The sequence below is a fragment of the Parus major genome, chromosome 5, assembly GCF_001522545.3.
Source record: "Parus major isolate Abel chromosome 5, Parus_major1.1, whole genome shotgun sequence".
NCBI lineage: Eukaryota > Metazoa > Chordata > Aves > Passeriformes > Paridae > Parus > Parus major.
Window position 1 is genome coordinate 61,005,908 of NC_031774.1, and position 11,062 is coordinate 61,016,969.

An 11,062-nucleotide genomic window follows, 5' to 3' on the forward strand; every position below is an offset into this window, starting at 1 on the left:
GGATGATCCCTAAGGTCCCTTCCAACCTTATCACTGTCCACCTCTGCAAATGATGGCTCTGCTGTCTCCAGAGGTTGGGAACAGATGTTGTGTGAGGTCCCTTCCAAACCCAAACTCTGGGATTCTGAGGTTCTGGGATGTGCAAATATCTGGGATCAGGTTTAGAGCAAGCAACACTTGCTGTTTGAATCCTGTGCATTAATGTGAGCTGAGGCCCTGCAGTGCAGTGGACTTCAGGCACAGGAACTCTCACTGGCACTCAGATTTCCTGCCAGCCAGTAATTTTAGGGAAACATGGCTCTGTTCACTACAGGGAATGTCAGAAAGGTTTCAAACCCATCCACAGTTTGTGGATACCAGGAGGTTCCACAGCAGAATTCCATCATTCCATACAAAGATATGGCGCTGCTGGAGGACAAGCCTGGGTTTTCTTTTGAAATAAAAATATTTCTAAATAACTATTTCTAAATAAAAATATTTAGTTAAAATATTTTAATAAATTAAATATTTGTAAATATTATTACTAAATATTTAATTAAAATATTTTAATAAATAAAAAATATTTAATTTCCAGCTGCTGGATGTTTCTTTCTCCTAGAGAAGCCCCTTTCCTATTGGACAGGATCCTCACCCTGAGCTTTAGCACAATAAATTTAACACAATACTTCCCTTACTTTCTCCCACAGAAAAACTTGTAACTACTTCAGAGACAGTTTTACAGTTCTTCATTAATCCTTTCTGCTTTTTTCACAGCTATTCCATATTTTGATATTTACCCAAGAATGGAATGAGTAACAGCACACGAGATTCCAGAAATCATGGAATCACAGGCTGGTTTGGATGGGAAGGGATGTTAAAGCCCATCCCATTCCATCCCTGCCATGGCAGGGACATCTTCCACTATCCCAGGGTGCTCCAAGCCCTGTCCAACCTGGCCTTGGGCACTTCCAGGGCTGGGACAGACACGGCTTCTCAGCAGTTCAAAAGCACCCTGAGTGAAAAATTCCACATTTTTCCTCCTGTTCCCTTTCTTTCCTCCCTTAGTGGCTGACACAGACCCCCCTGCTCCTCAGTGCCCTCTATCAATCATCCTTATTCCAAGACTTTTCTCAGAAAAGTTCCAGTCAGGCTCCAAAGCCCTTTGAATCCCATCCTTCTCCTGGAGTTACCCTGACGACGTTGGCGAGCACCAGGGCTGGGCTGCTCTCGGTGTCCAGCAGCAGCTGCCGGACGCCGCTGATGCGCTCCCGGAAATCTTTGGCGTTCAGTAACCCCACGATGTCCCTGACATACTCCTCACTCTCCAGGGCACTGCGAGGAGCTGCTCTCCTTGGGGCTTCCTGGGCCTCCGTGCCGTCCCTGGGGGAAAGGGAAATGTTATTCCAGCAGTTGGAACAGGAGGCTCATCCCACACTTTCTCTTCCCATCTGAGTGCAAGTATCAGAAATAAACACAAGGTTTCACCTTAAATGTGGTGAATTAAAAATAAATCATCTAATAGTAAGTGTTGTTCACAAAGTCTTATGTCCACTCTGCTCCAAATGCAGCTGGTTTTGTGACCAGGAACAATTGGAAACTTCCCTTACATCAATGGGTCACAACCCCCCCAAAACTTACTTTAGGTTAATTCTTTATTCCCAGAGTACTCTAAAGACTGACCCAGACCAGCTCACACTCCATGCTGAGGTGAAAACCCAGCAGCTCTTCCTAGAATATTTAGAAACAAATTTCCTGTGGCACCTGATCTCATTAGAGAGTCATGGAGAGAATTCTAAAACCTGTGGAATCACCTCTCTGTCCAGGTAAGCACTTCCAGACCATCCAGGCAGTCATTACCTCACTCGTAATTCCTGAGCACAAGGCTTGGATGGGGAATGGAATAAGCAATCAAAATGTATCAGTAAATGTAGAATCAGTTATTATTTAGGACTGTGGAGGGTGTGTTAAAGAAACCTGGTCCTGAAGAGAAACTGCAGTCTGAACTCTTGGATGCAGTTTTTTGGCTTGCTTGAAATTTGGGGGTGCTTCTTTTTCAGTTCATTGAATCACAAACCATGGAATGGTTTGGGTTAAAGGGACCTCAAATCTCATCCAGTGCCCCCCTGCCATGGCAGGGACAGCTCCCACTGTCCCAGCTGCTCCAGCCCCAATGTCCAGCCTGGCCTGGGGCACTGCCAGGGATCCAGGGCAGCCAGAGCCTGTGCCAGGGCCTGCCCCCTCCCAGAAAGGACACAGGGAAGTGTTCTGGGGTGATCCATAGTGCTCCTGTATCCCAGATCTATCTCAGCCAGGCACCCTGTGTGTGGGGGGTGTTTGTGAAATCCCCTCACCCGGGCTCTTTGAGGGATTTCTCTGTGTGGCGTTGGCTTTGTGGGCTGGTCTTTGTTCCACCAAAGATGTTTTTTCCCTTTCTGGGTTCTCTTTTCACTTTTGGTTTTCCCCTCAGCTTGGAGGGACTGCAGTGAGAGGGTTTGAGCTGCCTTAAGGATGAACTCTGGAGCTGAGGAACCCCAGCAGGAGCAGATCCCTGTGGGCAGCAGCAGCAGCCAGGGAGGGACAGCCCCGCGTGGCCCCAGCGCTGGAGCTTGGCTGTGGGCAGGAGACTGACCCTGGATGAGCTGTCAGGCCTTTGGCTGTGCTGGAACTGCTCCACAAGGCTCCTGCCTTTCCAAGGGGGGTCTGACACCAGCCCATCCCTTTGTCCCAAAGCCTGAGGCCATCCCTGATAGCAATGGCTATTTCTCCAGCATTTTGGGTCTCTTCTTCTCCTGGGGAGTTCATTAAATTTAGCACTTTGCTATTTAGCAGTTATTCACATTTCCCCCCCTGCCTGTTGGCTGTTTGTTAATAAATTGTTATTTTTCCACTTACACCTACTCCTATCTCATTCCTTCCTGGCAGAAAGGGATTGATTGGAAACAGGGGGAGTTCAGAGTGCCCACCTCCTTATCCAGTGACACTGCTGAGGAGGCCCCAGCACAGAACCAGCTAGCAGAGCGTGGGACATGACACTCCTCACTGGTGGAACCAGCAGGAAATCCATGGGAAGCTGCTGAAGGACAAGGCTGGAAGCCTCCAGCTGGCTCTGGACATCTCTGAGAGAGGCAAGTGGCCAGCACAGTCCCTCTGCACTGGGGGATGGTGACAAACTGTGGGAGTGGGTGGAAAGGTGGGAAAAGGGCAGTTGGAAGCACAAAGGGAAACTGATCTTGCTGGAGAATGGGAAAACATCACTGGCCAGGTAGGGGGGCTGAGAGTGAGGTCCATCCTGTGCCTGAGTCTGGTCTAGGCTAGTGAGGAGCACCAGCAAACAGCTGGAGCAGGCTGCAGGAGTGAAGTGTCCCAGGTAGATCTGGCTGCAGACAAGGGAGTTATTTCCAGCTTGGTGGGCCCCTGGGGCATCACATCACTGGGGAAGAGACACCACCTCTAAGACACTGAGAAAGAGACACGAGCCCAAGGGGTGGCCTTAACCATGGACACTGTATCCCAGCTAATCCATGACTGGATCCATGAAATGGGAGCTGCTATCGAGGCCAAATGCTGGTCTGGGGTCTCACAATAACCATGGGAGGCCCTGTGGTGCACAGGAGCACCACAAAGCAAAGCCAGACCCATCCCTGGGGCTGTCTGTGCTCAGGGGCCTGCCTGCACCTGCTGGGTGATGCACAAATGTGTTGTGAACCTCAGGGGGATTGGAGCTGGGGTGAGAACAGCCTGTGATGTTGGAATGCCTGGGTACCCCTGGCTGCTGGATGTCACTGCCACTGCCTGATTGAACTACCATGGGCTGCTCCAGTCCTACCAGTCACACACCCAGTGAACTACTGGGATATCCTGGATGGGCAGTGACCACTGAAATAACTGTACTTGTATGTAGTTATACATAGAATGTATAGATATGTGTGTTTCAAGTGCAAATGTACTCATCTGGGCATCCTTCAGATGATATGGAATAACAGCTGGAATGTCCTGGGGTAATCCATAAGGTCATTCTGTTCATATCTATCTGAGCCCAAAAATTGTATTTTTGGGCTATTGTATCTTCAAGACCTAAAAAAGGTCAATATAAAACCTATAAGAAGATAAAACAAAACTAAAAGTGGTCAGAGTATGATGTGAACCCTTCAGCACCCCAGTCAGAGTCTAACTAAACCCTTGGTGTCCACAGTTGTGTACTAATGAGTGATTTGTGCTGTGTCTCCAACCAGGAATGGTTTTCCCATGAGTCTGAACAGCAGCATCTTGGATGATGCTGAGATGGATCCATTGGATCGACATTCCCAGAGCAGCTGTGGCTGTCCCTGGATCCCTGAAGTGTCCCAGGCCAGTTTGGACACTGGGACAGTGGGAGGTGTCCCTGCCATGGCAGGGGTGGCATTGGGTGGGCTTTGAGGTCCTTCCAACCCAAACCATTCCATGGTTCTGTGATCCCAAACAGTGAATTCCAGGTGTTTTGTGTACTGTGTGTATTTCAGACATGGTCAATAGAGAAATTAACTTCAAAATGCACAAAGCCATTTTAATATAACCAGCCCCTCTATTGAAGAGTTTCTCTGGAACAGGCCAAGTTGCCTTTTCCTTCAGGGCTGTTGAACTTTCCCAGCCCTGTGTGGCTGTTCCTGTGCTCCCTCCTTGGCCAGGTTCCTCACAGGATAAGCACTGGAGCTCATTACCTGTCTGGGATGATGGGAGCATCTCTGCAAGTAGAGGATGACCTCAAATGTCCAACATTTCCAGTCTGGGAACGCCTTCCTTTGGCTGAGGGTGTATCCAAGGGCATCTCCCCCAGGCCCTGCACAAAGGCACAGCAGGAATTCATGGAATGAGGGAATCACAGGGAATTAATGTGGCTGCAGTACTGGAATTGTCTGCACCCAACAGCCCCCAGGACACCTCCAGGAGCTACACAAGGCCTTTCCCACACACCTTCTCTCGTAGAGTGCCAACAGTTTCCTTAATGTAAGGCAAATCCTTGGCTGGCACAAACTTCTCCAGGGTTTTATCCAAGTCAGGATGAGCCATCATGATGAAGAGCATCCTCCGCCCGTAGTACCTGCAGGGAGAGCAGCAGGACATCCAGAACAGGGACTGCCTTTGTCACTGGCCATTACAGGTGTGACACTCCAAAATGGAAAGGTGCAGGGAGATTGTGTCCAGGGAAGGGAAGGGAGCTGGGAAGGGGCTGGAGAATTGCTGAGGGAGCTGGGAAGGGGCTGGAGAATTGCTGAGGGAGCTGGGAAGGGGCTGGAGAATTGCTGAGGGAGCTGGGAAGGGGCTGGAGAATTGCTGAGGGAGCTGGGAAGGGGCTGGAGAATTGCTGAGGGAGCTGGGAAGGGGCTGGAGAATTGCTGAGGGAGCTGGGAAGGGGCTCAGGCTGGAGCAAAGGAGGCTCAGGGGGCCCTTGTGGCTCTGCACAAGTCCCTGGCAGGAGGGGACAGCCGGGGGGGTCGGGCTCTGCTGCCAGGGAACAGGGACAGGAGGAGAGCTCAGGCCTCAGGCTGGGCCAGGGGAGGCTCAGGGTGGACAGCAGCAGGAATTTCCCCATGGAAAGGGCGCTCAGGCCTTGGCAGGGGCTGCCCAGGGAGGTTTGCAGTGCCCAGTCACTGTTATTGGAGGTCTTTTCCAAGCTCAGTGGTTCCATAACTCTAAGATTGTTGTTGACATGAGTAACCAGACTCTTTCCCATCCTCCCTTAGAGGATGTGCTCAAGAGTCACTTTAATTGACTGACAAAATTAATGAGAACAGCCTTCACCTTCAGCTGGCTTTAACCAGGGTGGTCCAGCCTCCTCAGCCAGAGCCATGGATCAGATCCAAGTGTGGATCCCACAGCATTTCCTGTGTGGCTGCATCCTCTCTGTGCACAGCACATCCTGTGAGCCCCTCTCCTCCTGCAGCCAGGCTGTGCCACAGCTATCCAGGTGATTCCTGCCAGTCCTAACAGTCCTGCCAGTGCTGGGATAACCACTGCACTCAAAGGTTTGTTGGAAGGGTCCTGAAATCCCCTCCCCTCCCACCTCTGCCACGAGCAGTGACACCTTCCCCCAGCCCAGGGTGCTCCAGGCCTCATCCCACCCTTCCTGACAGCCAAGGTTTTCCATCCTAAGCGAGGCTGTGCTGCAGTGCAGAGCCCCAGGGGTGTCTCCTGCAGGAACACTCACCGTGTTTGCTGGGAGCTGTCCTGGGTGAACCTGGCGATGGCGGGGAGCAGCCGCTCGGCCGCGGGCCTGGCTCCCGCCAGGATGCGCTCGGGGCCCAGGCGCTGCACCGCGTCCCCCAGGTGCTGTGCCGTGCATCTCCTCACGGCTGAGTGCAGGTGGCTGGGGAGGAAAACACACCTGAGGGCCAGCTCCTGCAGGGGCTGCTCCCAGCAATCCTCCCCCCTGCCAAACCAACCCTGGAACCACGGCATCCTGAGTGCTTGGGCTGGAAGGGACCTCCGAGCCCATCCCTGCTGCACCTTCCACTGCAATTCTTCTTGTTGGATACAGGCAGGGAGGTTTTAGAATTTCAGTTCTAGTTTTCCTTCAAATAATTTTGTTTTACAAAGCATCTGACTGTTCTTTCAAAGAGCTCTACAAAAAACCAACCCCTGTGCTCAGAGACACATCCTGGGCACTGGATATCACTGTCAAATTGACTAAAGCAGTGTTCAGTCGACTTCTAAAGATCCTGCAGGAGTCTCATGATCCCTGCTTTGTACAAAATAAACACCTGTGCTGATGCAAAGCAGAGAACAGCCAGAATCAGCTCTCAAACCCGTGCAGCAAATGATCCTTTTATCTAAATCCTGCTGCCTCTGCTGCTCCCACTTGTGCTCAACAACAAAACCCTGCGAACTCTAACGTCCCCAATTTTATATTTGGATGAAAAATGCTACTTTGAGGATAATCTGTAACTCCTGCTGCACTTTCAAGGGGAAAACAAGAATTGTGAGGCTGAGACCTCACTCCATGCAACTGCTCATGGCAATGGTTGGAAAACATTTGTGTGCACACAACACCTTTGAGTTAAACACAGTGCACACAGGTAAGAAACAGGGTTTTACAATTCCTGAAGTAAAATCACTCTCAGCTCTACCCCTGGAATCATGCTCTTGGATCATGGATCTTCTCACAGGATCCCAGACTGGTTTGGGCTGGGAAGGGACCCTAAAGCTGACCTTGCTCCAACCCCTGCCATGGGCAGGGCCACCTCCCACTGGAATTATTCTTGTTAAAAGCAAACCCAACTTTGGAGCTGGTGAATAATCAGAATTTCTGTCTAGTCAGGGTTGCCAGCATTAAAGTCATGATCATGGCAGCCTTGAGAGGAGCTGAGCAGAAACCAGGGACATTTTAAGAGGTCTCATGAATTATAAGTGACCCCATAATTGAAGGATTATGTTGGGGTGAATTTAAGCAACTCAGCCCAATTTAGAGAGAACATCCCCTGTGGAATTGCAGTTGTGTCAAACAACCCTTTTCACCTTGTATTGAGATACAAATTTCCCCTTTGAAGGGTAATTCCACATTCCTGGTCACAGCCTCTGGAGCTGCCCTGTGCTCCAGGAGCTTTCCTTCTGACATAGCCAGAGCTTCCTAAAGCCAGGCCTAGAAAAGCTGCACCTTTAGGCCATGTCCTGATGTGTTATCCATTAAAAACATCCTGTACTCCCTGAGTTAGGAAATCTGAGCTGTGAACAGATTCATCTGTGCCCAAATGCTGCATTCAGCCTCCCAGCTCAGTTCTGATGCCTTAGGAATCACAAACCTTTACAAACTGACCAAGTGGAGGGGGCAAATCCCAAGAGAAAAGCCCTCAGCTGGTGGGTTTGAATCTGCCAGGCAAGGTGGGGATGTCTGACAGAGACAGTTCTGACCAGGAGGGCCAAGAAGGGAGAGCCCAAACAGGGCACTTCCCTTGCTGCTGAATGAAAACCACGGGCAGTTACTGCCTGCTGCTCCTAAATCCACAAGATCAGCCTGGTTTGGGTTGGGAGGGATCATAAATCCATGGGCAGGGACATCTTCCACTCTCCCAGCTTGCTCCAAGCCCCGTCCAGCCTGGCCTTGGACACTCCCAGGGATGGAGCATCCATCCCAAGTCAGTTTGAATCCCAGAAATTCCTAAAGAACAGAAATCCCAAGGCTGATTTTTGCCTTTCAGTTTAAAGAGCAGGGAACTGCAGCAGAGCTGTCAGGAATCCATGTATCCCACAACAACCAGCTTCCCAGGAAACAAAATACAACATTTTGAATCAAGACTAACTCTGAGGACTGGAGCAGTGCAGGAAATCTGTGGGGAGAATGGAGCACCTGGAATGTGCCACGAAGGGAAATGGAGCCTGGGAAATGTCACCAAGGGCTGGCAGAGAGGAAAGGAAGCACTCAGCTCAGATGTGGTGAGCAGTGAATGAGGATGGAAAAGGAAAACAGACTGAACAGGGCCAGGGAAAGAAGGGAATTAACTCCAGAAAAGAATGGCCACCAGCACTGAGAAGGAAATTAAAATGCAGACACAAAGGCTCAGCCTAGAGAGGAGGAATCAAGCAAGATAGATGCAGCTAGAGAGTTATACATCAATTTTTGACATAGAGAGGTGCTGAAAACTGGCCAGGGCAGGAACTGACTGCAGAGCAAAGGAGGAAAAGAAAGAACATTATGTCAGCTTTACCAGGCAAAGCAGAACAGCAGCTCCCCAAGAATACACAGCAACAGCAAAAAAATAAAATCACTCAAGTGGTGCAGAAGAGCCAGACAATACACCAAGCTCCAAAATCAACAGCCAACCTCTTCCATAATGCACAGAAAGGAACAGAGGGGCTTTAATTCAATTTATGCCAACAAACATTGCCCTGGGTAGAGCTTTAGGACAGCTGATTTCAAATTTCTGTCTACTGTACTCTGATGTTAAAAAGCCTACATTTGATAAATTTACTCTATTCACAATATTCTTTATAAAGTCTTGACAGGAATTACCTTTGCCCTCCATTTATAAGAGAACAAAGTGCACGTGCTGGAGTCACATTATTAACCATGGCCTTCAGTGCCTTGTCTACCTCTTCCCTTATAAAAGTGTTGGATTCCCCAGCTTTGTGCAAAAGGACTTTTACTGCATTATCTAGTTCTTGATCCATGCTCTTTTTCAGGTGGGTGAACAAATCCCCTAAACAGACCACAGCAGCTCGAGAAACACCTGAGCGTAAATTCTTGACCTGCACACAGGAAAAACCCAAAAAACAATGAATAATGTTTATCAGAGAGACTTTAAAATAAATATTCATGTTTGCCCTTTGTCATTTTTAAGTAACATTACAAGCAACTGAGAAATACATTTCTAACTTGATTCACAATGGGTGAGAATTAAAATATACACTCATAAAAACCTTACAAAGTTAAAATCTACATTTTTTTTCAGCCTCTGAGTCTCAAATCATCCTTGAGACTGCCCAGTTGAGGAAAACTCACCAGAGGTGAGCATAAATCACTTCAGAGAGCTGTAAAATATATATATATACACAGAGAGAGCCAGTGGAATATTCTGATAGGAAAATTTAACCTCTTGAGCCACAGCCAGAGTTGTTTCATGGAGCTTTGCAGTCAGAATAGGGGCATGGTAGGCAGACAAGCACCTGACAAAGTTCAGACCTTCAATTTTCTTCTCCCTGTGTGAAAAAATAGTATTTAAATTCCACCCATTTGAAAAGTTTCATGAAAACATTCAAGTGTGGAATTCCAAGGAATCAAATAGCAAACAAATTAGATAGTAAAATAAAGATGAGAAATGAGATAAATTATAAAAATGAAAAATAATCCCAGATGGTTTGGGTTTAAAAGGACCTCAAATCCCACCCAGCCATGGCAGGGACAGCTCCCACTGTCCCAATGTCCAGCCCCAATGTCCAGCCTGGCCTTGGGCACTGCCAGGGATCCAGGGGCAGCCACAGCAAATCTGGCAATTCTGTGCCAGGGTCTCTCCATCCTCACAGCCAAGAAATAATGCAAGAATTTTTTTCCAAGCAAATCTGTTTTTTCCTGTGGGACTGTTAGAGCACAGCAGCCTCCCACAGTTCTGCTCCCAGCTGGCACCAGTGGCAATTCAAGGATCTGTTTCCTTCCCCAAACTGAAGGCAGCAGCTCTGTAAGCACAACCCAAGGCAGGAAGCACCAAAGAGATGCTTCAGTTCCACACAAAGCACCAAGGATGAGCTGCTAATTCCACACAAAGCACCAGAAAGGTGTTGCTGGGGCCTCTCCAGCCCTTAAACCCAGTTCCCAACCATAATTTACAAAGCTCCTTTAATCTCAAATTTGACTTTATGTTGATGCCTGAGAGGCTCCTGGTGCATAACTGGAGCAGAGTTAAAGGAATAAAGCAGGGATTCATTAAAAGCCCTTCCAAGGATGCACCTTGGGCAGTGCAAGAGCCCGGCCCTGGCTCCAGCCAAGATGGGTCAGGAGTTGGACACTGGGATCAGTTTTGCTCCATTTCCACCTTGGGTTCATTGTGCAATTCCAGCCTCAGGTGATGAAGGCCCATCCTCCCAGATTCTCTCCTCAATTCCCTGCTGCTTGCACTTGTTGGGGCTGAGGCTGCAGCGCTGCCCTTGCTGCTGGGGCTGGGAGAGGATTGTTGTGTGTGCTGAGCTGTGAGGAGACCCTGCTGACACTTTGTGTGCACTTCAGAGCTCTGCACAATTACACACTGAGAACAGCAAAGCTCCAAGCGAGGGCATTGACGCCCGTTTTGCTGCGTTTTCCAGAGGATTCTCCCCGTGCCCACCCTGCCCAGGCCCCTGTGCACGCACCAGTCGTGATCAGCCAGCAGTGCCAGCGCCTCTGCCAGCGCTGCCTCGGGTCTGGGGAAGGGCTGCAGCTCGGTGGGGTCCAGCACCTCGGGGCTCGGCGGCACCGGCGGCTCCCGGCAGCGGCCCCGCGGCGCCGGGCACGGCTCCTCTGTGACACGGGACAAAGAGTCAGAACCTCTGCCAGCTGCTCCCAGCCCAGCAGGGAAACACAACTCAGGCACTAAATGGTGCCGCAGGAAATGGAGTTTGTACAGGACACGGGATCCCAGAG

At 49.6% G+C, this 11,062-nt stretch overlaps 1 protein-coding gene across 1 annotated transcript in view; it reads right to left on the minus strand.

The window, feature by feature from the left end:
- Positions 1–11,062, minus strand: part of TOGARAM1 (TOG array regulator of axonemal microtubules 1) — a 35,418-nt gene that overhangs the window by 5,035 nt on the left and 19,321 nt on the right. The window contains exons 12-18 of the mRNA XM_015629717.1: positions 10,792–10,939; positions 9,543–9,648; positions 8,963–9,198; positions 6,164–6,322; positions 4,930–5,056; positions 4,677–4,795; positions 1,170–1,359 (exon numbers count right to left, since the gene is read on the minus strand). Coding sequence (XP_015485203.1) covers positions 1,170–1,359; positions 4,677–4,795; positions 4,930–5,056; positions 6,164–6,322; positions 8,963–9,198; positions 9,543–9,648; positions 10,792–10,939 — 1,085 coding nt within the window. The remainder of the gene's footprint in view (positions 1–1,169; positions 1,360–4,676; positions 4,796–4,929; positions 5,057–6,163; positions 6,323–8,962; positions 9,199–9,542; positions 9,649–10,791; positions 10,940–11,062) is intronic.